Genomic DNA, 27,592 nt, shown 5'->3' with positions numbered 1-27,592 from the left:
TCTAAGGAATGTATACTGTTTGTGCTGTCTTGCAGTTGAACTTTTGGGGTTCGAATGGTTCGATCATGTCTGTTCAGTGACATGATCCATACTAGATGGCCATGCTGAAAGATGTGACGGTGATTTCTTTTTTTTAGTATTGAGCAGTGGTGGGCACTCAGCTAAGCTTAGCTTTCATAACCGCTACTCTAGTGGAGCAGATAACTGTAACAATTGTTCAGATCTGGTTACAAGCACCAAAATTTGACTGTGTATACCTTTTGGTATATATTTCAGACAAATAATGTTAGCCATTTGAATTTTCAATCGGGGGCCAAATAGGGGTCAATGAAGTATTGCACAGGGGTCAAAATCAAAAAAATGTTCCAAGCATATTGAAAGCTATACCACATTATGTGTCTGATCATAACTATTCCAAAAAGGTATAGTTTGGACTGTCTATGACTGAATGTTATGGAGTTATGGTGACAAAGGTCAATTTCAGTTTGTACAGGGTTCAAAAGTTAAAGTTGCTCCAATTTTGGTAAGATGTCTGATTTAGAAGTCTTTTTCTCGCTTTTACAAAATATATGAGAAACATATTAGATTTATACAGAAATAAGATATTTTCTTGGATTATTTTGTTCAAGCAAGCAGGCAGCAGACGACACTGTGCCTCTCTACTCTGATTGGCTGTCGCTATGTGCTTCCCAGCATCCCTCATGCAAGTCAGTGGAAACCCCTGTGTGATCTGTGGCATCGCTATCATAGACTGGATGGGTTGCTACCGAACGTAGTTCAAGGCCATCTGTTCGCTTGAATTTTTTTTCCCTTCAGGGGAACGATAGCATTTTTTCCAGACAATGTAAATTTTGATCATATTGCCAATATCATATTATGAATACCTTATTTAAAGGCTGTTAAATAAAATTATAGTGGTTCCAAAGAAAATTCTTTTTATGACTTAAATCCTCAAAAACCGAAAGGCTGTACACTTAACTATTATAACGCTCAACTGATATACCACTAAAATGTTTAGCTGAAGCAGCCGATAAATGTTGTTTTATGAATTTAGCTTTGGCTTGATTTTTGTGACCTATAAAACCCTGAAAAGCAGACCTAAACAGCTAAAATTATAATTTATTGAAGTCCAAACATGGAAGTTCCTAAGAAGGTTCAGCATGCCAAGATCAGATGAAGATCAACATGTAGATAAATAATGAAAAATGAAATGAAGCAGAAGTTTCCCTTCAACGTAGTTTATTCACAATATAGAAAATATCAAACAAATAATAAATCTTAAGAAATAAAACCTACATGGAAAATAATTTAAATGATTTAAGGTGTTTACTCGTTGTCCTGCTCCTCCATACCATCGAGCTAATACTTGTTGCCTTTGCATGACGTATCAGTTTCGCTTACTGAAGTAGTTTATTCTCAAGGCTGAGGGCAGGTTTTGTCAATGAAATCATCGCCCAACTCGATGCAAATGCATGTCATTTGGTCACTTTTCAAAGCAATCAGACTTGTCATTAAAGTCAAATGTACAATTGTTCATTTCAGGTCAGCTTGGTATATAAATCTCACCATTCCAGGCAATGAAAGCTATCAGCCGGCTATTAGAAGCAATTTAGAGACGATAAAAAACCGGCTGATTTCAATAGAATAGCATACAGACAGAGCGCGTTTTCACAGAGCGTCCAGTCACAGAAGTAAGATTTCTCACCTTTGGATTGGCCACTTCACCAAAGTAATGCGGTGCCCCAATAGGAACAAAGATGTATGATTATAGGGTTTACAAATGTTTTTGGCCATTAAACCTTATTGAAACAAAATGCTAGCTAACTAAAAGTTAGCGGAACTACATTTAGTCTAAGCTAATCGGACTGCTAATGGTGTATAAAGTTAGCTGAAAAGCTATTCAGTTGATGAAAAAGTTAGCTTTGCTAATTAGCTGTTAGCTGAACTGTGCCCAACACTGACACTGAATATTACAGATCTTAAACTCTAAATTTCACACTTTTGTGTATTTGCATTCCTGTAGGATATGACATTATTATCCATAGTCATTAAACTGTCTAAAAGCATGTTATACACGTAAAGTCTAAACCTCAAAGCAGACAGACACAGTGTTCACATCATTCACACAGCAGGTTTTTTTTTGTAATATTTAAAATTTATGCAATGCCTTTCATTAGTTAGAATCAATATGTCAACAAGCTTCTGTCTTTTCCAGCATGGCTATTTAGCTTTGAAGGTGAAGTTTCAGTCAAGGAGCGAAGCAGTTCATGTGCCAATTTGAATCCTATTTTTGACACACATTTATTCCTCAGCTGTTGTAACTGACATTTTTACCTCTCAGATTTTATTTATGATACAACTGTTTGATTCTTCTTGGAGAAACAGCCTCCTCAGTGAATCCTGTCTGTTGCAAGAGCTCAGAGATTACATATCATGTCTTATTTTGTTAACCCTTCTTAAAGCCAGTTTTGTTTTTTGTTGTTAGTTTTGAAGTCTGTGCAGTTTTGTACAAAGTGATGTTCTTGACATACTACTTTATATTTCTGTGAATAAAATGTGAACAACCTATTGCAATCCTGCAGTTATTGATTCTTTTCTTCTGAAGAAATCTGGATTGTCAGTCACAGGGGCATTTTCCCTGCAGAGGTTAAACAGTCCTTGTAGGTCAACCACAAATAAAAACAAAACAAAAAGGCTGTACACACACACATACATACAGCGCATGCGGAACGTAGTCACATCACTTCACTTTTTCCACATTTTATGCTACAGCCTTATTCCAAAATGGATGAAATTAATGTTTCTCTCAAAATTTTACACACAACACCTCATAATGAAAACAGGTTTTTTTTTTTTTTTTTTTTGTGTAATTTCTGCAAATTTATCAAAAGTATAAAACTAAGAAATCACGTGTACGTAAGTATTCACACCCTTTGCTTTAATACTTTATTGATGCACCTTTGGCTGCAATTACAGCACAAGTCTTGAATATGATGCCACAAGCTTGGTGCAGTTTTGCCCATTCCTCTTTGCAGCACCTCTCAAGCTCCATCAGGTTGGATGGGGAGCATCGGTGCACAGCCATTTTCAGATCTCTCCAGAGATGTTCAATTGGATTCAGGTCTGGGCTCTGGCTGGGCCACTCAAGGACATTCACAGAGTTGTCCTAAAGCCACTCCTTTGATATCTTGGTTGTGTGCTTAGGGTCATTGCCCTGCTGAAAGATGAACCGTTGCCCCAGTCTGAGGTCAAGAGCGCTCTGGAACAGGTTTTCATTGAGGATGTCTCTGTACATTGCTGCATTCATTTTTCCTTCAATCCTGACTAGTCTCCCAGTTCCTGCCACTGAAAAACATCCCCACAGCATGATGCTGCCACCACCATGCTTCACTATAGGGATGGTTTCTGGTTTCCTCCAAACATGACGCCTGGCATTCACAACAAAGAGTTCAATCTTTGTCTCATCAGACCAGAGTTTTGCTTCTTATGGTCCAAGAGTCCTTCAGGTGCCTTTTGACAAACTCCAGGTGGGCTGCCATGTGCCTTTTACTAAAGAGTGGCTTCTGTCTGTCCACTCTGCTATACAGGCCTGATTGGTGGATTGCTGCAGAGATGGTGGGGGAGGTGATGGTCTAGTGGTTAAGCGTTGGGCTTGAGACCACAGAATCCTCATTTCAAACATTTAATTTATGGTTGTCCTTCTGAAAGGTTCTCCTCTCTCCACAGAGGAATGCCGGCGCTCTGACAGAGTGACCATCAGGTTCTTGGTCACCTCCCTGACTAAGGTCTTTGTCCCCCGATCACTCAGATGGGCGGCCAGCTCCAGGAAGAGTTCTGGTGGATCCAAACTTCTTCCATTTATGGATGATGGGGGCCACTGTGATTATTGGTACCTTCAAAGCAGCAAAAATGTTTCTTTACCCATCCTCAGCTTTGTGTCTTGAGACAATCCTGTCTTGGAGGTCTACAGACTTTGACTTCATGCTTGATCAACTGTGGGACCTTATATGTAGACAGGTATGTGCCTTTCCAAATCATGTACAATCAACTGAATTTACCCAAGGTGGACTCCAGTTACACTGTAGAAACATATCAAGGATGATCAGTGGAAACAAGATGCACCGGAGCTCGTTTAAGCTTCATGGTAAAGGCTGTGAATACTTACGTACACGTGATTTCTTAGGGTTTTTTATTTTTCATAAATTCTCAAAAATCAAAACTTTTTTCACATTGTCGTTATGAGGTATTGTGTGTAGAAGTTTGATGGAAAAAAAAAATTAATTTCATCCATTATGGAATAAGGCTGTACCATAGCAAAATGTGGAAAAAGTGAGGCACTGTGAAAACTTTCTGGATACACTGTACATACATACAGTTGTACACAATATATTTTGTTTAAAAAAGTGAGTAAAGCTTAAAATTCTTAAAACAACACACACACACATGCATTGGGAACACTGCACATTCTATTTCAAATCAAAAACATGAAGAAACATCAAATTTAATTTACAAAAAGTGAAGAAAAAGAAATACTGTATTCGGCTCTTCCAAAAACAACAACAAAAAAAATCCAGTTGTGTCTGCATTTTTGTTCTGTGACCCTTATGCCACCTTTAGAGGCGGCCCTTATTTAAGGATGAAAGCAAATGTACATGCTGGTTGTAGTGCATTTCTCTCTGAAAATCTGAGTAAAATGAGTAGTTCCAGACTTTGTTCAGAAGAACGTACGAGTACTTTGATTAAAATATGATTGGAGAAAGGAAAATGTATATAATGTGCAGAAAATCAAAGACAGCTCAGCTAAAATGATCTCAAATGCTTTAAAATGGCAACCAAAACAAGAAAGAGGTGGAAGAAAACAGGAAAATCACCCTTCAAATGTATTGAAGAATAGCCAGAATGGCAAAGACTCAGCCAATGATCAGCTCCAGGGTGACTAAAGGAGGTCTAAAATTACCTGTGAGTAATGTAACAATAAGAAGACCCCTTTGTGAAGCCAAGCTTTCAATAGAAAACTTGTGGGGTGACATCAAAAATGCTGTTTCTGAAGTAAAACCAAAAAATACAGAGGAGTTGTGGAACGTTGTTCAATGTTCACAGGTGTCAGATGTTGGTGAAGCAGTTCTCAGAATCAGTGGTTATACAACCCCTGGCAATAATTATGGAATCACCGGCCTCGGAGGATGTTCTTCAGTTTAATTTTGTAGAAAAAAAGCAGATCACAGACATGACACAAAACTAAAGTCATTTTAAATGGCAACTTTCTGGCTTTAAGAAACACTAAGAAATCAGGAAAACTAATTGTGGCAGTCAGTAACGGTTACTTTTTTAGACCAAGCAGAGGGAAAAAAATATGGACTCACTCAATTCTGAGGAATAAATTATGGAATCACCCTGTAAATTTTCATCCCCAAAACTAACACCTGCAGCAAATCAGATCTGCTCGTTAGGCTGCATCTAAAAAGGAGTGATCACACCTTGGAGAGCTGTTGCATCAAGTGGACTGACATGAATCATGGCTCCAACACGAGAGATGTCAATTGAAACAAAGGAGAGGATTATCAAACTCTTAAAAGAGGCTAAATCATCACGCAATGTTGCAAAAGATGTTGGTTGTTCACAGCTGTGTCTAAACTCTGGACCAAATACAAACAACATGGGAAGGTTGTTAAAGGCAAACATACTGGTAGACCAAGGAAGACATCAAAGCGTCAAGACAGAAAACTTAAAGCAATATGTCTCAAAAATCGAAAATGCTCAACAAAACAAATGAGGAACGAATGGGAGGAAACTGGAGTCAACGTCTGTGACTGAACTGTAAGAAACTGCCTAAAGGAAATGGGATTTAAATACAGAAAAGCTAAACGAAAGCCATCATTAACACCTAAACAGAAAAAAACAAGGTTACAATGGGCTAAGGAAAAGCAATCATGGACTGTGGATGACTGGATGAAAGTCATATTCATTGATGAATCTTGAATCTGCATTGGGCAAGGTGATGATGCTGGAACTTTTGTTTGGTGCTGTCCCAATGAGATTTATAAAGATGACTGCCTGAACATGTAAATTTCCACAGTCATTGATGATATGGGGCTGCATGTCAGGTAAAGGCACTGGGGAGATGGCTGTCATTACACCATCAATAAATGCACAAGTTTACGTTGATATTTTGGACATTTTTCTTATCCCATCAATTGAAAGGATGTTTGGGGATGATGAAATCATTTTTCAAGATGATAATGCATCTTGCCATAGAGCAAAAACTGTGAAAACATTCCTTGCAAAAAGACACATAGGGTCAATGTCATGGCCTGCAAATAGTCCGGATCTTAATCCAATTGAAAATCTTTGGTGGAAGTTAAAGAAAATGGTCCATGACAAGGCTCCAACCTGCAAAGCTGATCTGGCAACAGCAATCAGAGAAAGTTGGAGCCAGATTGATGAAGAGTACTGTTTGTCACTCATTAAGTCCATGTCTCAGAGACTGCAAGCTGTTATAAAAGCCAGAGGTGGTGCAACAAAATACTAGTGATGTGTTGGAGTGTTCTTTTGTTTTTCATGATTCCATATTTTTTTCCTCAGAATTGAGTGATTCAAAATTTTTTTCCCTCTGCTTGGTCTAAAAAAGTAACCGTTACTGACTGCCACAATTTTTTTTTCTTGATTTCTTATAGTGTTTCTTAAAGCCAGAAAGTTGCCATTTGAAATGACTTTAATTTTGTGTCATGTCTGTGATCTGCTTTTTTCTACAAAATTAAACAACTGAATGAACATCCTCCGAGGCCAGTGATTCCATAATTTTTGCCAGGGGTTGTACAACTAAATATTAGTTCAGTGATTCACAGGAAAACTAAATCTTCAAGCACGTTTCACTTTATCCAGTAAAAGTTTGAATTTGTAAAGAAAAGTGCAGACACTGGTATTTTCTTTTTTTTAAGAGCCTAATATTCCTTTTTTCTTCACTTTGTGTAAAGTAATAACAAATTTGATAAATTTCCATGCTTTGATTTGGAATAGAATGTGCAGGGTTCCCAATGCTTTTGTGTGTATGGAAATAAAAGCTATTTGAATGATATTGAGGTTCACTCACTTTTTTAAACACTGCTATTATTTTGAACACAACTGTGTACACACATATACGTGTGTGTGTGTGCTGCAGTTTCTGTGCTTCAAAAGCATGAGTTTAGATGACTCAAATTGTTTATTGTGATGTGAAGGCTGTTTTGGAAATTAATCATTTCAACAATCCCATTTAGCTGGTCTGATCAGTTTCGTTCTTCCATCTTCTTTTGGAAAATTGGGAGGGATAGACAGATAGTCTTCCATGGCTGATATCAGGAGGCTAATATACCTCCCTGAACAAAAGGTAGTGGAAGACATCATATGAGGGATTCAGAAGCCACCTAGAGGACAAAACCTGCAACTAATAAAACTAAAAATACTAATATGAAGGTAACTGCAACAAGGGTAAATACAATCCTTTTGTACATATATAGTTCAGCATATCCAGATTTTGTTCATTCCTCTCCTGTGGTTTCAGCAGATTCTGCATCAGTGAGAAGGAGCCCAACTAAATGCCAGCGTTGTGCTGTGCAGTCACAGTAAAGACATTCTGATACGCAAAAATGAATGTAAATAAAAGGCTTTAATTTACAATTCATGCAGTTTACGCTGTTAAACAGTTAGCTGTGCAGACTTGACGCCTGGGTACACCACAGCAGTGCTGCTCAGTGCCTTTTTTGGCACACGGTGATAAGAATTATGGGTAATCAACCGACATAGAGAATTTATGACAGTATTGTGCATGTTCATCCCGCAACCTTTATGAATTTACCGCCGTGGACAGGTGATGGACTTGAACTACCTCAAGAAAGAAACTGAATCAGTTTGATGTTTAGATCAAACGTCTTCCTGGCAGAGCTAAGATGCTAAGCTAGGCCAACAGGCTGAAAACTTTACACACAAAGGTTCTTTCATGATCCTCTTTCTAGTGCTGTATAGGTCACTGGCCAGACTGACAACATGGTAGTGAAAACACATGCAGACACATGACCGCCTGCACACATCAGTCATGAGGGCCCAAGCGTGTTGCTGCCGTCGTCCACCCTGAAGCCTGTTTAAGAAAGCAGGTTTTGTGAAAACTAACCCTAAAATGAGGGAGACTAAGTTTTATGTTTGAGAAAGGGAGGTCAATTAAGGAGAGACAATTACTGTGGACTCAGCAGTGTGGTGCACAAGTGGTTGGTGGGCCTGTTTTCAGAGAAGGTGGTTCCCAGTTCAATACCACCCTGCCCACTCTCTATGTGATGTGGAGTTGCATCCGGAAGGGCATCTGGTGTAAAAGTGGTGCCAAATCAACATGCAGATTCTACTATGGTGACTCCCAAGTGAAAAAAGGGAGCTGAAGGGAGTTACTTTTCTTCAGTAAACCCTGAATTTCTCTGTCTTCTACAGCTGTTTCCTCATTCATCTGCATTGTCCTGTGAAGATGAGCATTGTTTTAGTGTATAACCTACTTGTTGGCACAATCTTTGTGGAGTACAGCTCACACACACACACACTTCTGTGTCCTTTATTTCAGCCACTGAATTATACTTAAATGAAATAAAATTGAAGCTCATTCTAATTGTTTTCACTTGTAATATTTTACTTGTGATTAAATATTAAAGAAATATAAATAAATCACACAGACTGACTCAAACACCAGTTTTCTCCCATGCAGTTTCTCTTTTGCAGCTTCAGCTGTGTTGTTTTTGCTCATACTCTCCAAACACCGATATGAGCATTTCCAATAAAACGGTGTCAAATAAGCTGAACTTTGTTTTTTTTAGCAGTTGCCATAGTGAATCCCAAAATCAAGGCTATATTAATGCTGCCTTTTTAAAGCAAGAGTGAACCTACTCCGAATTCATTCACCTAACTAAAATCAATTGTTCTGGATATCTCAGGGTAAATCAACTCCCAGTTCAGAGATAAATTCACGTTGAATTTCCTTGCAGAAATAGACCCCAAATCTTTACATTATACACAAGACACAAATATATAGAACCTTCTAAAGCCTCAGCCTTTACACACTGCATTTTTATTAATGTCAAACCATAAATCTTTACAGTTAAATAAGGCACACATTGTCAGGCAAGTACTTGAAACAACTGTGAATTGTGATAAAGACCAAATTTTGCACAAGCATTGTTTGATATATAGCTAAAAATAATCACAATTTTGTCCATCTACACACACACACACATAAGAAAGCGAGAGAGAAAAATGTGATTCCAAGTTCAATTTTTTTCATTAAAAAAAGCTATGTAATTGTATGGAATGTCGATTCTGTTTTCTTACATGCTGAATCCATTCCAACCACAATTACATTGATTAAAGAAAGGAAAAAAATTAGCTTGACATATCAACCAATGTCTGTGCAAAAGGTGATACTTTTACCATTAAATGTACAATTGTAGTGATATTTTACACATCTGCCCCTCTAACAGAGGGTCATTTCTAATTACGAATGATCAGATGTCATGAAGAAGAAAAACATATACAGTTCGTGGATTCAGATTACCAAATTTCTCACAATTATTAATCAGAAAAATGTGCATCAATTTAAGCAATTTGACTTCTGGGATTACATTACTGATTTAAAGTAGCTCTGTATACAAATATCATTTGTTTTTTTCCCCCTCCACAATGCCTTTGTGGTTCTTTATACCTACATCAATAACATCAACTTCAGTTTTATGAAACTGTGCAGAAGCAGACCCAACCTGCAGCCGAAGATCATATTATACAGAAGCCAATGTGCTGCTTTTATTTCATACCTAACAAAAACATCAATCCTACAACACAAACTCCCACATGCATGGCCACCCATCCCTTCGAGTTGAGTGTGTTATCCTTCTTTTGCTCCTTGAAGCGCTGTTTCCTGGCTCTCCACTCCTGCTCCCTCTGTAGTTGTTCTCCGTAGTGGGCCTGGTAGAAGGCGTCAAAGTCAAACATAGGCTTCCCTCCAAATTGAGAGACAGGCTTGACCCTCTGCTGATGCTGCAGTGGTGCCTCTGCAGTTTTTCCAGAGGTGTCTTTGGAGGACGGCTTCCCTGCGTTTTGGATGTCAAACTGGCTCAGGATGCCTCGGTCATACCGCCTCCTCAGGTTGATGTTTCCCAGCACAATGTAGGCTTCGCTGATCTGAGAGAAGCGATGGGTGGCTTCCTTGTTGTCTGGGTTCTTGTCGGGGTGGTAGATGAAGGACTGCTTGTAGTAGGCCGTCTTAATCTGGGCCTGGGTGCTGCTGCGGGACACGCTGAGGATGTCATAATAGGCTGTCCTGCTCCGGTAGAGCAAAAACTTATCTTGTTCCCCGCTGTAGCTTCTAGCTGGCTGTGAAGGATCACGGCAGTGCCGCCTGGGTCTGCCATGCCTCTGTGCTGACCTCTGACCCTCAGACAGAATGAAGTGCACGGTGCAAAAAGCTCTGAGCTGCTGCGCTGACTTCAGGAAGGCTCCTGGACACCCCCAGCCTCTATTCAGCAGGACAGGCTGCAGAGCTGCTTTCAGACCCTGTATCCTTCCTGAGCTGTAGTCCAGGGCCAAAGGAGACCAATCCGTTGTCAAACAGGTGTGATGGGGGAATATCCCTCCGGCTCCTCCATATCCATTCACACGTTTCCTCACCTTGTAGTATTTGTCTCGCCCTGCTTTGCTTTTTGTCTCCCGCCGACCTATGCTGGAGCTCTCCTGAATAAAGTCCAGGGACAAAGAAGCAGGACGTCTGAGGCCGTTTGTAACCGCGGATAGCCGGTAAACATGTCTCAGCCTCCGGCCGACCTCGGTCATTTTACCGACAGCACATACATAACGAAGCTGCGGCTTCCTGATACGTCACTGAGCGACAACCAATAGGAGCCAATGTTTACAGGAAGCAGTTACTACACCCGTCCAATTAACTTTTAGCAAAAGCGTAATAAAAAAAACAACTTCACGATTGATTTGAATTACTCAAGAAATAATAAAGTAATTAATAAAACAAGATTATCTGTTCAATTTCCCAGCAAAGTACAGTGGTCTGAAAAGGTTTTATTTAGTCCTTTAAAAAATAGTTTCATTTTTTTCCATCAAAATTGACTCAGCACAAAATATCATTTGAAATATCCAAAGATTCCTGTTGTAGAAATTACATAATGTGTTTTTTTTAATTGGTTTATTTAATTAAAGAATTTATTCAAACATCATGTTACGAGCCTCATAAGAAAACAACCCTGACAGGGACATAATAACAACACCAAATTTAACATTATAAAATTCCAGTTTGGGCAAAAGCTTACGTTTTTCATTTACCCAGTTTTGGAGAAGTTCCCAGAAGGTTGAAAAAAGATACTCTAATGATTCGATGTCAGAATCACAACATTTACAATTTAGTTTTAGAAATTCATGACATGGGTAATTCTGAAGTAGGTTTCTTTAGGAGTGAATTTCCTGGATATAATATTTAATTTCTGGTCTTCGGGATACCGCATTGTGCAACTCACCGATGCAGCTTCAATAAAGTTTTTGTAAAAACAAGAAAAGATGTTCTCGTCCCTTGCATATGACGTCATCATCTTTCACGTGTGTGCTTCTGCTGTCGCAACATTTATCTTGTGCACACTGTAATGTTTGCTATATACTTTTAAATTTCACCAACTGACACATACATAGAGAGAATTATGACCTCCAGCTGTCGACGGCCCGAACACTCTGCTCCTCCTGATGTGGTGAGTGAAACTTAACATTCAGCTTTTAGCTGCTAACATGCTAACTGCGACTGAACCGTAAAGTATCCGCGAATATAAGTAACTTTATCAACATGTTAATCAGATGTGTTATTTCCTTCCCACAGTTCTACAACGAAGAAGAAGCCAAGAAATACTCTCAGAAGTGAGTCTGGTTTCTTGCACTCTGCAGATTTTCGTTGTGTGAGTTAGGGTGTGAAATGTGTTTCTTAAATGTTTTATTTAATGATATTGTTTTGAACATGGTAAATGGACTGCATTTATATTGCACTTTTCCATCTGCATCAGACGCTCAAAGTGCTTTACAAATAATCACCCTCACATTCACCCCGATGTGAGGATGCTGCCATACAAGATGCTCACTACACACCGGGAGCAATAGGGGATTAAGGACCTTGATTTTCCAGTCATGCTGGGATTTGAACCAAGGATCTTCAGGTCTCAAGCCCAACGCTTTAACCACTAGACCATCACCTCCCCTAACATGATTTGTTCTTCCATATTGATCATTTTCATAATATGTATATGATGATGATGATTTCACACAAAGTGCAGCAACAGTGAAAATTAAACATTGTTAAACAAAACAGTAACAATACCACACAGTGCACTCCAAAAGTATTGGAACACTTGGTATTTCACTCATTATATGTTAGATGTTGCTGAAATTAATGAGCGAAGCTCTTCACTGTGTGTATACATTGTCAAAAAATAATTTAAAATTGAATAATTGTTGCAGAACCTACCATTGGTCTGTGGCTTTTTACGACAATGCTGTCCGGTTTGTGGCTGCTTCGTCTATCATGGGCAGATTTTTTGTGCCATTTGTGGTTTGTGGCTTCATCTACCATGGGTTTGTGGCTTTTTACGACAGTGTCGTCTGGTTTGTGGCTTCATGGCTTTTTACGACAGTGTTGTCTGGTTTGTGGCTTCATCTGCCATGGGTTTGTGGCTTTTTAGGACAGTGTTGTCCGGTTTGTGGCTTCATCTACCATGGGTTTGTGGCTTTTTACGACAGTGTTGTCCGGTTTGTGGCTTCATCTACCATGGGTTTGTGGCTTTTTACGACAGTGTTGTCTGGTTTGTGGCTTCATCTGCCATGGGTTTGTGGCTTTTTAGGACAGTGTTGTCCGGTTTGTGGCTTCATCTACCATGGGTTTGTGGCTTCATCTACCATGGGTTTGTGGCTTTTTACGACAGTGTTGTCCGGTTTGTGGCTTCATCTACCATGGGTTTGTGGCTTTTTACGACAGTGTTGTCCGGTTTCTGGCTTTTTTATCTATGGGCAGATTTTTTTTGTGCCATTTCCGGTTTGTGCCTTTGTCTACCTTAAGAGCGAGCTTCACTTGTATTAAATTATGCATTATGGGTAAAACATACCACAAATCAATTTACATTTTATGCAGCTTAGTTATAATTAATTTATATTAGTCCAATAAGACACAGTCTACAGTAGTGATTTGTGTTGCAGTATGGCAGTGACACACATTGAACAACAATGGTTAATATTGCAATAATAAAATGTTACTGTGGCAAACATGTGATGCAATACACACGAAAATAAAGGCAGTCAAATAAAAAAAAAAACACTCTAGGTCTTAATCTTATATAAAACATGTATTAACTCTATTTTAGAATCCACAGAGATATAATTTTGTAAACTTGTTCAGTTCTTTACTTTGCAGCAGTTTAAAAAAGTATCAAAGCATTGACAGAAATTCATCATGTCACTCCTGCAGCTTAATCCAGTCCTGCACTGCTCATCACACTTAATATCTTCCAGTGTTTCATATTTGCATAGAAAGTGTCAAAGTACTGTTTTCAGCTATGAATGAGTTTTGAATCACTCAGTGTCGCTTTGTCCAGATTTTGGATGGAGATAAATACATTATGGCTGTTTTATAATCAGTGGATTTTAAAGACAAAGTTTGGTTTAATGACAAGATGGAACAATTCAATTTCAATTTATATAGTGCCAAATCACAACAAAGTTGCCTCAAGGTGCTTCACACAAGTAAGGTCTAACCTTACCAACCCCCAGAGCAAGCACACAGGCAACAGTGGTAAGGAAAAACTCCTGAGGAAGAAACCTCAAGCAGACCAGACTCAAAGGGGTGACCCTCTGCTTGGGCCATGCTACCGACAGAAATGACAAAACAATTCACAGAACGAATATAAAGGAAATGTTGCCGGTGCACAGGGCAGGAGGGTTACAGAAACAGACACCACACCCATCTCTGGATGGAGCTGCACCTCAAACAGAGAGAAAAAAAAGAATCAGGCATCAGAAAGACAACAAATAAAGTATAATTTATCAACAAGAAGAACAAAAGAAATACTAAGATGATCGTCAGCCGCTAACCCTAAGCTTCACTAAAAGACCCAGAATTTAGATAAAGTTGAGGCCGCGGCACACTCCTTTTCTTAATAAAATGAATCCAAGACTAAAAAGCATAACAACATACTATACCAGTATGTTAGCCATACGAAAGGGAAAATAAGTGCGTCTTAAGTTTGGACTTGAAAGTCTCTACAGAATCTGAATGGGTCCAGCAGGGGTCCTGCGATGTCCTTCAGGTGGTTCAACACCAGCCGTTCAAAAGACTTCATGACTACAGATGTCAGGGGAATGGGTCTGTAGTCATTTAGAACTGTTATGAAGGGTTTCTTTGGAAATGGGATAATAGTAAAATGTAGAATGTGACTTTAAAACCACCAGATCCAGTTTTCGGGTGGCACTCTTATAATTCGTAACTGGAACTCCGGTTTCAGCCACATTGGTTTAGTTTGGAATCACTATATCTGCAAAAACAGTGGAAGGTGGATGAAAACTCTTAATACTTTGAAGGGTTATTTGAAAACATGAACAATCGCACCTCCCTATTTGGACTGTTCCTATTAGCAACTGTATTTGCACATCTACAGTTTTGTGCATCTACAGGTCTGTGCATGTGGAAACATTACTGCTGTAAGTTGCATTTAGGCATCACCTCAGTGTTTTTGTTTTACACACACACACTGAACTATACTGACTTGGTAAAGATGTACAAAGGAGACCTCTTTAATGTTTTACATCTTCCCAGCTCTCGAATGATTGAGATCCAGAGCCAGATGTCAGAGAGAGCTGTAGAGCTGTTGAATCTACCAGACGGGCAGCCGTGCTACCTGCTGGATGTTGGGTCTGTGAACCACAGGATTAAACTTTCATTAAGTGCAGTATTAAGTCTCATCGTATTGTTCTTCTGTTAATGTAAATATGAATTGGTTAAATATACACTAAACAATTTGATGATACTTTATATAATTTTGTTGCTTTGGCTTTATTTTTCTTCTTTTACTGTAACCTGTATGTTTTACCAGATGTATAATGTTTGTTTGAATACTCCTGAAACAGTGTGATGTAGTAACGTGGTAAAGTGCTGCCTTTATACTGTATCATCTAGCATTAATGACAGTTATGATTGTTTGCAAGGAGACGCTCTAAAGGACCATTTTTCTTTGTTGTCTCAGGTGTGGCTCGGGACTCAGTGGAGACCATCTGTCAGAGGAGGGACATTTTTGGGTTGGAGTCGACATCAGTACTGCAATGTTGGGTTAGCTGAACATTCAACAAATGTGTGCACTTGAATAATGTGTTGTAGTTAAATGTCAACTTAGTGAGTCAGTGCCTTTCTAATTTCTGAAAACTATTAGGCTGCATTCATATTACCAGCTAAAGCTCTTTGATTTGAAATGTTTCAAAACATTTGATTTTGTTAACATTTGGTATGATTGCATATCCTGTTGCCAGGACTGTGTACTGCATATTTTAAAAAGTTAATTAGAAAATCCGCAACATGACTGATGTATCGAAACTCTGTTGTAAACCCATGTCAACACCTGAGGCAAGGAGGAACAATTTTAGATGTGGGTCAGGATCTATATTAAGATTAGGAGTGTGGCTGGTCATAAAGTGCACAGTTCGGATCGGACCATTAGTTAGGATTTTTAGCCATGGATTGAGTCATATTTTGGATCAGCAAAACAAAGGCAGACAAATAACTTTGCTTTTCAAGTAATTTTTTCCAACTGTCCTGAATGAATACAAAGTAGCCATTGTCCTGGGTGCTAGTCGTCCATTTTATGACTGTTGTCTGTCAAAGTAAAATTAATATTCCATTATTTTATTTATTATTTTTTACAAAATGGGTGAAAACCAAAGAATTCCGGGTGGATATTTCTCAATACAATGAGCGCCATTTCCTGAATGAAATGGAAGTGGACAAACTAGTTACATGTGCCGTGATTGGTCGGAAATTGAAGTGACTCGGCTATAATGAAGCGGCCAGACAATTGTGGTTCGAGACATCAGCATAACTCATCACATACTTTTCACTACGGAATTTGGAATTTATTTTCTCTGTTGTAATCAAAGGTAAGAACACTACAATTAATATAATTCAAATTCAAATTTATTTATATAGCACATTTAAAACGCAGCTGACCAAAGTACTTCACAATAATAGCAATACAAAAGTGTAAAATATTAACAAAGGAAAAGAATAAAAATAAATAAATAAATAAAAATCTAAAAATACAGAGCAAAATAGCAGAGCAAAGCATACACCGCTTAGCCAGTGTTGAAAGCCAGGGAGAAGAGATGAGTTTTCAGTCTGGACTTAAACTGTCCCACCGACTCTGAGGACCTGACAGTCAGCGGAAGATCCTTCCAGAGTCGTGGTGCTGCGACAGAAAAGGCTCTATCACCTCTGGATTTAAGCCTGGCTTTAGGAACAGCCAGGAGAAGCTGGTCAGCTGACCTCAGAGCCCTACGTGGAGTGTACAGCTGCAAGAGCTCACTCAGATACATTGGGCCTATACAGTGCAGACACTTAAAAACAATCAGCAAAACTTTATATTTAACACGAAAGCCGACAGGGAGCCAGTGTAAGGTGCAGAGCACAGGGGTGATGTGCTCATGCTTCTTTGTTTTAGTCAAAAGGCGGGCTGCAGCATTCTGTACACTCTGCAGGCGCTGTAGGGAGCGCTGGTCCAGCCCAACGTAGAGAGCATAACAGTAATCCAGACGTGACGTTATAAATCATGGATAGCTCTTTAAAAATCAACTCGAGTAAAATAAGATTTAATCTTGGAAAGAGTCCTCAGCTGAAAAAAGCTGGCCCTGATGACAGAGCTGATGTGTTTATCAAATCTGAACAATGGGTCAACTATCACCCCTAGATTTTTTTACAAAAGGGCCGCAAAAAGTGGACAAAGGACCAATAACACTGTCTTGTCCTTGTAGAGGGTTACTTTGCCCGAACACTAAAATCTCAGTTTTATTTTTATTAAGATTCAGAAAATTAGCTCTCATCCAGACTTGTACATCATTCAGACAGTCCTGTAGTATTTTTACAGTAGCCTGGGTATCACAGGAAATTACAGGAAGGTAAATCTGAATGTCTGCAAAACAATGAAAACAGACTTTGTGCTTTTTAAAAACAGACCCAAGAGGGATCATGTACAAAGCAAAGAGAAGTGGTGCTAAAATTGAGCCCTGAGGCACGCCATATTTAAGAGGAGACGCAGAGAAAGAGTACTGTCCTACATTAACAGAAAAACTTCTGTTGGAAAGATAGGACCGAAACCAATTTAGCGCTGAACCCTTAATACCTATGTGTGTCTTGAGGCGAGTCACAAGGACACTGTGGTCCACTGTGTCAAAGGCTGCAGATAAATCTAAAAGCAGAAGAACCGCAGAGTTCCCAGCATCAACAGTTAAAAGAAGGTCATTAAAAACTTTTAAAAGGGCTGTTTCAGTGCTGTGTCTTAATTTAAAACCAGATTGAAACTTCTCCCCTATTTCATTTTGATCCAGATAAGCCTGTAATTGGTCATAGACAGCTTTCTCTAAGACTTTAGACATAAATGGCAATTTAGAGATCGGTCTATAGTTGGACAACACATTTGGGTCAAGATTGCTCTTTTTGATGAGCGGCTGGACTACAGCATGTTTTAGAGCTGTCGGAAAGCAGCCACTTGATAGAGAAGCATTCACAAGTTCAGCAATTAATGAACCAATACACTGAAAAACATCTTTAAACAAATGACCTGGAACAATGTCCAAAGTGCAGGAAGAAGACTTAAGATGATTAACAGTTTTAGTCAGCTCACAAGTAGATACAGGATTAAAACAATCAAAAACAGCATGACACATGGATGGATCTGCTGACTCCACCTCAAATACAGGAGACGATCTAAGATCTGAGATTTTATCTCTGAAATAAGAGAGAAAATCTTCACAAAGGCTGGCCGAGAGCACAGCAGTATTGCTCGCACGAGGATTAATGAGCGAATTCAGTGTTAAAAAGCACCTGAGGTTTATGACAGTTTGAGGACACAAGATCTGACATGAATCTAGTTTTAGCAGCTTTAGCTGCTCTCTGATACTCAGACAGTCTGTCCCTCAGTATTTGCAAGGAAACGTGAAGATTATCTTTTTTCCATTGTCGCTCAGCACGCCTGAGTTCACGAGTGCGCTCATTTAACCAAGGCTGTGCCATGGGCTTTAAGTGCTTCAGCCGTAAAGGAGTCACAGAGTCCAAAGCCTTAGTGCACGCACCATTAAAATAAGAAAGGAGTTCATTAGGAGTTGCGTTATGAGTCGTTTCTACACGTTTCATGAAAAGCATCAGAAAACAGGCTGACTCAGTATTGAATGTGCGCACCCGGCACGCCGTGACACACGGACTGACCATGCTCCGAGACAACGCTACAGAGAATAAAATAGCAAAGCGATCAGAGAAGTGGGTTTCACAAATCTCAATTACCTTAGGATTAAGACCGAAAGAGAGCACAATGTCCAAAATATGCCCCTTCTCGTGCGTACAGCTTGACACAGAGTGAGTCAAATTAAGAGTCAATCAAATCCAAGAAGTCTTTAACCATCGGCTTGGATTCGCAACAGACGTGGATATTAAAATCCCCAACAATCAGAAAGTGATCGTAATTCAATGATAAGCTGGCACAAAGTCAGTAAAGTCCTGAATGAAGTCTCACAAAAGTCTGCAGTTCAAAGCTGGAGAACAGATCTGCCGGTATCTGCTGACAGGTGTAGCTTTCTTTATATACAGTAGCGAGCCCACCTCCTCTGCCAGTCATCCGAGGCGTATTAAAGTAAAGGCATGCAGGGGGTAAAAGCTCGGAGAAAGGTGAAGACTCACCGACTTGGAGCCAGGTCTCTGTGAGCAGCATTATATCCAGTTTGCGCGATGTAAAGAAGTCTTTCAATAAAAACGTTTTGTTAGCTAGCGATCTGTGAAAGAAAAATGTCTGGACACTTAAATCCTTTTGTACATTTAATAGCCAAGCTTTTGGTCGACCTTCCTCAGGGCTCAGTCACAAATGGAACATACAACACACATCAATTAAGATTCATTAGATGTTCAGTAACACCTGCACCAATGAGTTGTAGTCCAAGTGTAATGGGAGTTGTAGTTCTTCCCGTTCTTCCTGTTTTCATAATTCCTCTACCCAAGGTAGCTAGGCATTAAATCTACACCAATAAAAAAATACCCTCCACAAAAAAACAATATATTTACATGTCAGCACACATACAAACAAACGGTATAAGTTCAAGAAAACTGCATAAACATCAGCAAAATCTTCATAAACTGCAGTTTATATGCAGGTTAGCTAGCGATCTAGCATTCAGCAGGCCAAGGCGTAATGACACACTTTCACAGACCCGCGAGGGGCAGCGGCACAGCGGTCGGAGGGCGCCAAAATCCACCCTGTGGCGCTTCGCCAGGCGTTTGAGCCGAGGTGCTCTAAACGGCAGATGACGCAGGCCAGTGTCCAAACGTTGAGGGAACACGGGCTGGATCCATCATAATCCATACGATCTTCTAAATACTGGGAATCCAGGAGTCCTGACGAGAGGGACCTCCAGTGAGCCTTAATTTTCACAAGGACACCTCCGCGTTTCCTGCGCTTTCTGGGTCGCTTCCGCCACGTGAAGACAGGTGAGCGCAGCAGGTAAGCAGGTACAGAGCTCAAGGGAGGAGGGAGTCTGGATGTTTGGTCCCCAAAACTGTTACTTAAAAAACCAGCTCGTGAGAAAGTTTGAGATCAGTGAGTGCCTGGCGATCATACACTAGCAATCCAGTGATGCTTTCATACAGAATAAATAACAATACAGCAATAACCAACAGAAAACGCAGAGCAGGTAGACGACTGCTGGTACACGCTGGTGCCACCTTTTCCGGAAGACCTTGACGGATTCTGATAAGACATTGTTTCATAATGAAAATAGAATGGAGATGGTAAAAAAAAACATTTGTCCTCGACTTGGATCTGTACAGACCCACGCGACTTGCCCGTCCTCCTCCATGGGGGGAGGACGGCCATTGTGGCCGGGTTATTCGCCCGCCCTGTTGATGGTGAATTTTGGGGGACGTATGTGGCAGAGAAAATTCAACATGTAATAGACATTGGGCATAATTCATGGGTTGTCATTTGTGGTTAAGCTCCTTTCACATCGGTGCCAGTGTAGAATTGCGTATTGCAGCATACCGTCTACGCCGAGTTATGCAGCTCTACACAAAGTTTTTGCTCTCCTATGCAGCAGTATGCTGAGGGCTACGCGAGGTGGATGCAAAAAATTAAATGTTTAATTTTTTTGGCGTAGAGCACTGGACGCAGAAAGTAATACGTGTGCAACAACACAGCTGTGATGAGACAGCATTTTCTGTACCACTGTACATCTGGAAACTTGAGTGCACTTCATGTACCGTTTTGAGAACTGAGTGCATTTTCACAATGTCAAAAAAAAAAAAAAAGTGGTCAGAAAATAGAGGTGATGGCTACATACGAGGCGGTAAGCAACTGAAAGCAAGACTAGGAATGCAACCACATGCAATCACATAACGGTCAACACAAGGACTACGCCAAAGCTGCATGATTTTTCCAGCGTACTCTGTATGCATCACAACGCAACTGTATGCAAGCCCAGTGTCGCAGACTGAATGGCCCCCCCTAAAAATCGGTCCGCCTTGCTTCACTACACGTGTCCTTTCGGACCACAGCAGCGTCTGAGACTGATTCTCTTCACCCAAAGCGATCAAATGGATTAATGTGATTATTAACCATCAGATGATAAAGGTAAAACCTCTTAGATTATTCTATAGTCAGTTTTAAGCAGAAACGAGGCCAGTTTTAAGCAGAAACGGTGAAATTCCGTGACGCATAGTGAACTCGTCAGCTAGCAGCTTGTTTAGCCACGGTGCTCTGATTGCTTTATCCATCTTTTTTGATGAAATAATGCTAAATTTATGTGGAATTGATTGTGGTACAAAAGCTTCAGATATCTGTCGCTGAGATAGATGAAGACTGGTGTGCAGTTTTAAGCAGAAACAAGGTGTTAATCCGTGAACCGTGGCTAATGACGCATGTGCAGTGAAAGCAGGGTGGACCGATTTTTGGGTGGGTGGGTGGGGGGCGTTTGGTCTGCGACACCGGTGTGAAAGGGGCTTTTGTGTTTTGTGTTATGAGTTTAACGATGAGCTGAGTGTGTGTCTCGTTTTAGAGATACAGAGACGTGGTCTCTTTGATGTTTTCACGTCAGGACTGCTGTGTTTTTGATGGGCCAACATGCTAAGCTGGTTTTGAAGTCAGTGAGATTTCAGTCAGTGAGATGAACACGTGAGACAAAATAAATAACGCACTGTCGTTGCGTTGTCTGTGGGGAAATTGTCTCATCTTTTTCCATCTGATACAATTGCCACAGAACACTTATCAGGATGGGTGAGAAAAGTCACTGAAACATTCAGATAATAATGAGCAGTGTTGCCACAGTTACTTTGAAAAAGTAATCCAATTACTGATTACTCCTTGAAAAAGTAACTTAGTTACTTTACTGATTACTCAATTGGAAAAGTAACTAAGTTAGATTACTAGTTACTTTTTTAGTTACTTTCCCCAGCTGCCGACAACCCTCTGCACCTCAACATGACAGTGATACTTGTTTTCCCAAAACTCACTTTATAGTCACCCTTTCTTGGCTTCAATAAAAATAAATACTTATTTTATAAAAAGTAAAATAAAGACCTCTTTCTTGACCTCATATTTAACTGTTGACAGCACTGTAACAATAAAACGTGCAATTTCTAACCTACATTGTTTATAAATGTAACTATTAAATTCATTCTAACATTTTTCTAACATTTAAATTCTCTCTAAACATTTTACTTGTCAAAATTATTATTATTTTAAGTAGCATTAGTAGTTGTAGTAAAAAAAAAAAAAAAAAAGGCTTCAAAACTGGACCTTTAATCTAGGGGTGTTGTGGGGGGGGGGGGGGCACATCCTTGCCCCACGCCCCCATTCCATCTGGATTCGCCCCTGCTTTGGCGTTTGAGTACAAAGAATGGATAACATTTATTTATGCACAAAACATGACCAGATTTACAGGTAAGAAAGTTTTATTGCATTTTCACATCATGTGGTACTCAGACAGAGAGTTTAGGTGCATTTGAGTGGAAAATAGTGTTAGTTGTTGACGCGTCACGGAGGATCAGCTGTTTTTAGCAGCAGATACGGAGCAGCTCGGAGAAAAAAGCATAAAATGTCTTTGTAAAGCTCAGTGCAGGTGTGCTGTTGTCATTGTGCTTTAAGAGGTGAGGACGAGTCGTAGCTGTTGCAGAAAAACGTGGATGAAAAGCTCACAGCTCGCTTAAAGTGTGTAGTTCAGTCGAACCCCGACCCCCTGCCCACAGAACAAGTTTAATGCTGCTATCGACCCACAATGCAAAAATAATAGTAACGCACAGTGACTTGGAGAAGTAACTTTAATCTGATTACTGATTTGGAAAGATTAACGCGTTAGATTACTCGTTACTAAAAAAGTGGTCAGATTAGAGTAACGCATTACTGGCATCACTGCAAACAAGGCCCCAGACCCCACCAACTTTTAGCATTTTTCAGGAGTTCTCATTCTTACGCCTGAAAATGGAAAGCAAAATACATAGTATGTCTTTTTTCGATTCTATCTATGCATTAAAATCCATATCCAATCTGAACTGTGGTTTTATGATCCATGACACTCCTAGTCCTATAAAAATAGCCTTTAACCTCTTTCTCTCACACATGACAAAAAATAATGATGCAAACCTGAGTTTATCACTTAATATTCTTTCAAAATGATGAGGCTGTCATTGTGACAATAACTTTATTTACATAGAACTTTTAGAATAAATGCATAAGTCCTCTCCAGTAGGCACACCACAACCACGGCTGGTCTGGATGGATCAGTTATGGTCTGCTTTACCACTAATTGATATATTTTATCTAGATCAGTTTATAAAGCCTGACTGTGTGTAAATGTTTGTGACAGATGTTGCATTGGGGAGAGAAGTAGAAGGAGATCTTTTACTTGGAGACATGGGCCACGGGATGCCTTTCCGGCCCGGAACCTTTGACGGCTGCATCAGGTAAAGAACATGTAAGTTTTAAAATAAACAGGGATATTTATTCCTGGACACTGTTTGAAAGGTTAATGTTATGGTGTTTATTTTTTATGCTCCTCTTCAGTATCTCTGCTCTGCAGTGGCTCTGTAATGCAGATAAGAAGACACATAGTCCCCCAAAGAGACTCTACACCTTTTTCAGTACTTTGTATGCTTCTCTGGTGAGATTTTGAAAGCCAATATTTTGACACAATGTAAAGAAAGTTGATCGTAAAAAAACCCCTCAAATGTTTGTATCTACACTTGTTTTCCAGGCGAGAGGCTCACGTGCAGTTTTTCAGATTTACCCAGAGAACTCCGAACAGGTGATAATTGATACGGCTTCATCCCTATTCTTCTGTACTGTCTGGTGTCAGATAAATGTTGGGCTCCTTTACTCGCTAACAGTCTTCTCTGCAGCTTGAGCTGATCACGGCTCAGGCCATGAGGGCCGGCTTCAGTGGAGGCATGGTGGTGGACTACCCCAACAGCAGCAAGGCCAAAAAGTGAGTTGTTTTTCTTTGACAAGTAGTGGATTCCCTCTTATTGTTTTGTGAAATGTTCAGCGGTGTGCGAAGGCCACTCCGCTAATTAGAACAACATGGCATTCATATTGCCTTGACTTATCACTTTGGTTTCATAAATTACACGATAAATGACTGAGATTAAAAATGGTTTCTGTACCTGTTCATTGACATGTGTTTTCCTCAGGTTTTTCTTGTGTTTGTTTGCTGGAGTATCAGGAGTTCTTCCCAAAGTAAGGAACACAACAAAGCTGTTAATGTCCTCCTGTGTTGATCACTTATTTTATTTGTTTATTTATTTTTAGGTTACCGTGCTTGTATCTGTCTGAATATGGTTGTGTTTTGTATTGATGGGGGATACATGAGTAAGGCTGATGCAAACTCGACCCCAGGTGTGAACTGGGTCCTGTGTCGCCGACCGAAAGGTCCCCTCTAAAAATTGGTCTGCTCTGCCTTCATTGCGCATGCATCTGAGTCTGACTCTCTACACCCAAAGCAATCAAAGGGAATGTGATTATTAACCATCAGATGACAAAGTAAAAACTCTTAAATCATTATAAAGTCAGTTTTAAGCAGAAAAGATAATCGATGAACTGCTGCTGACGCTCAGAAATAACGCGTGCCAGTAACTCCCGGAAATTATCGACCGATTTCCTTATCGGTCCTTCAGTTCGGGACACCGGAGTGGCCGTTGTTTTTGAGGGTGTTTATTGGAAAATGATCATTTTTCTACATTGATTGCAGACTGCCGCAGGTCTGCTCGAAGCAACGAAGCAGCGCTTTGACCCATTGTTTGCTGGATCTTTGCTTCGCTTCCTGCAAGGGGGTCAGCAGTTTCTTCATTAACTCCTCTCAAAGCCATTTCAAGATGTCCATTATAAGTCACCTTTGTGTGGATTACCAAATCCACACAAAGGTGTGATCCAAACCGTGACTATCCAGGGTTGGGACCAGGAAGCAGAGTTGTAGTCTTACACACCTCTCTGCAGCTTCTCTCCCCCTGCCATCCCCTCATTACCCCATCCCCGTAGAGACGGTGCCAGCTCCCAGACCACCAATAACCAGTAAAAATCTATTTAAGCATAAAAATTAAAAAAGAAAAAATAATATAGCACCTTCAACTGCACCACAGACTAAAACAGTTAAATGTGGTCTATTAAACATTAGGTCTCTCTCTTCTAAGTCCCTGTTAGTAAATGATATAATAATTGATCAACATGTTGATTTTATTCTGCCTTACAGAAACCTGGTTACAGCAGGATGAATATGTTAGTTTAAATGAGTTAACACCCCCGAGTCACACTAACTGCCAGAATGCTCGTAGCACGGGCCGAGGCGGAGGACTAGCAGCAATCTTCCATTCCAGCTTAATTAATCAAAAACCCAGACAGAGCTTTAATTAATTTGAAAGCTTGACTCTTAGTCTTGTCCATCCAAATTGGAAGTCCCAAAAACCAGTTTTATTTGTTATTATCTATCGTCCACCTGGTCGTTACTGTGAGTTTCTCTGTGAATTTTCAGACCTTTTGTCTGACTTAGTGCTTAGCTCAGATAAGATAATTATAGTGGGCGATTTTAACATCCACACAGATGCTGAGAATGACTGTCTCAACACTGCATTTAATCTATTATTAGACTCAATTGGCTTTGCTCAAAATGTAAATGAGTCCACCCACCACTTTAATCATATCTTAGATCTTGTTCTGACTTATGGTATGGAAATTGAAGACTTAACAGTATTCCCTGAAAACTCCCTTCTGTCTGATCATTTCTTAATAACATTTACATTTACTCTGATGGACTACCCAGCAGTGGGGAATAAGTTTCATTACACTAGAAGTCTTTCAGAAAGCGCTGTAACTAGGTTTAAGGATATGATTCCTTCTTTATGTTCTCTAATGCCATATACCAACACAGTGCAGAGTAGCTACCTAAACTCTGTAAGTGAGATAGAGTATCTCGTCAATTGTTTTACATCCTCATTGAAGACAACTTTGGATGCTGTAGCTCCTCTGAAAAAGAGAGCTTTAAATCAGAAGTGGACTCATCTCTGTGCTTGTTCTGTTAGACCTCAGTGCTGCTTTTGATACTTTTGACCATAAAATTTTATTACAGAGATTAGAGCATGCCATAGGTATTAAAGGCACTGCGCTGCGGTGGTTTGAATCATATTTATCTAATAGATTACAATTTGTTCATGTAAATGGGGAATCTTCTTCACAGACTAAGGTTAATTATGGAGTTCCACAAGTTTCTGTGCTAGGACCAATTTTATTCACTTTATACGTTTCTCTTAGGCAGTATTATTAGACGGCATTGCTTAAATTTTCATTGTTAGGCAGATGATACCCAGCTTTATCTATCCATGAAGCCAGAGGACACACACCAATTAGCTAAACTGCAGGATTGTCTTACAGACATAAAGACATGGATGACCTCTAATTTCCTGCTTTTAAACTCAGATAAAACTGAAGTTATTGTACTTGGCCCCACAAATCTTAAACATGGTTTCTAACCAGAGCCTTACTCTGGATGGCATTACCCTGACCTCTAGTAATACTGTGAGAAATCCTGGAGTCATTTTTGATCAGGATATCTCATTCAATTTGCATATTAAACAAATATGTAGGACTGCTTTTTTGCATTTGCGCAATATCTCTAAAATTAGAAAGGTCTTGTCTCAGAGTGATGCTGAAATTCTAATTCATGCATTTATTTCCTCTGGGCTGGACTATTGTAATTCATTATTATCAGGTTGTCCTAAAAGTTCCCTGAAAAGCCTTCAGTTAATTCAAAATGCTGCAGCTAGAGTGCTAACAGGGACTAGAAGGAGAGAGCATATCTCACCCATATTGGCCTCTCTTCATTGGCTTCCTGTTAATTCTAGAATAGAATTTAAAATTCTTCTTCTTACTTATAAGGTTTTGAATAATCAGGTCCCATCTTAGGGACCTCATAGTACCATATCACCCCAATAGAGCGCTTTGCTCTCAGACTGCAGGCTTACTTGTAGTTCCTAGGGTTTGTAAGACTAGAATGGGAGGCAGAGCCTTCAGCTTTCAAGCTCCTCTCCTGTGAAACCAGCTCCCAATTTGGATCAGGGAGACAGACATCCTCTCTGCTTTTAAGATTAGGCTTAAAACTTTCCTTTTTGCTAAAGCTTATAGTTAGGGCTGGATCAGGTGACCCTGAACCATCCCTTAGTTATGCTGCTATAGACTTAGACTGCTGGGGGGTTCCCATGATGCACTGTGTTTCTTTCTCTTTTTGCTCTGTATGCACCACTCTGCATTTAATCATTAGTGATTGATCTCTGCTCCCCTCCACAGCATGTCTTTTTCCTGGTTCTCTCCCTCAGCCCCAACCAGTCCCAGCAGAAGACTGCCCCTCCCTGAGCCTGGTTCTGCTGGAGGTTTCTTCCTGTTAAAAGGGAGTTTTTCCTTCCCACTGTTGCCAAGTGCTTGCTCACAGGGGGTCGTTTTGACCGTTGGGGTTTTTCCGTAATTATTGTATGGCCTTGCCTTACAATATAAAGTGCCTTGGGGCAACTGTTTGTTGTGATTTGGCGCTATATAAATAAAATTGATTTGATTAAATTCATGAACTGGGACTGTTGTGGGCAAGAAATCAGAATGTCTGTTCCACACCAGAGATTTACATGATGGTTCTCTGGCATGAGAACTGGTTCACTGCCATGAGCACCAGCCAGTGCGTAAACTGAAGTTGTCCATCAGGTAATGGAAATAATAATAATATCATCTTGTGTTTTGTGGGACTAAGTGCACAGCTCCAAAGAGCTGCACAGATTTTGGTC

The 27,592-nt window shown here is 39.9% G+C and overlaps 2 protein-coding genes and 1 long non-coding RNA gene across 3 annotated transcripts in view; 1 reads left to right on the top strand and 2 right to left on the bottom strand.

Annotated features, from left to right (window-relative positions):
* Positions 1-2: 2 nt before the first annotated feature.
* Positions 3-22,541, bottom strand: LOC117508533. Its single transcript, XR_004560117.1, has 3 exons — positions 22,529-22,541; positions 14,783-14,794; positions 3-188 (listed from the first exon to the last, which is right to left on the bottom strand). It is a non-coding gene; the product is annotated as an uncharacterized LOC117508533 (long non-coding RNA).
* Positions 9,056-10,868, bottom strand: dnajc30b (DnaJ (Hsp40) homolog, subfamily C, member 30b). The gene has a single exon (XM_034168311.1). It carries the CDS (start codon positions 10,834-10,836, stop codon positions 9,811-9,813), a length of 1,026 nt encoding a protein of 341 aa, XP_034024202.1. The 5' UTR covers positions 10,837-10,868; the 3' UTR covers positions 9,056-9,810.
* bud23 (BUD23 rRNA methyltransferase and ribosome maturation factor) overlaps positions 11,599-27,592 on the top strand; it is a 29,886-nt gene continuing 13,892 nt past the window's right edge. Inside the window, exons 1-9 of the mRNA XM_034168314.1 lie at positions 11,599-11,753; positions 11,879-11,916; positions 14,855-14,950; positions 15,282-15,364; positions 23,143-23,239; positions 23,340-23,436; positions 23,530-23,580; positions 23,675-23,760; positions 23,966-24,011. Coding sequence (XP_034024205.1) covers positions 11,706-11,753; positions 11,879-11,916; positions 14,855-14,950; positions 15,282-15,364; positions 23,143-23,239; positions 23,340-23,436; positions 23,530-23,580; positions 23,675-23,760; positions 23,966-24,011 — 642 coding nt within the window. The 5' untranslated portion in view covers positions 11,599-11,705. The remainder of the gene's footprint in view (positions 11,754-11,878; positions 11,917-14,854; positions 14,951-15,281; positions 15,365-23,142; positions 23,240-23,339; positions 23,437-23,529; positions 23,581-23,674; positions 23,761-23,965; positions 24,012-27,592) is intronic.

This window comes from Thalassophryne amazonica, chromosome 4, assembly GCF_902500255.1.
Source record: "Thalassophryne amazonica chromosome 4, fThaAma1.1, whole genome shotgun sequence".
Taxonomy (NCBI): domain Eukaryota; kingdom Metazoa; phylum Chordata; class Actinopteri; order Batrachoidiformes; family Batrachoididae; genus Thalassophryne; species Thalassophryne amazonica.
The sequence above is the reverse complement of the archived record's forward strand: the minus strand, read 5'-3'. Positions and strand labels throughout refer to the sequence as shown.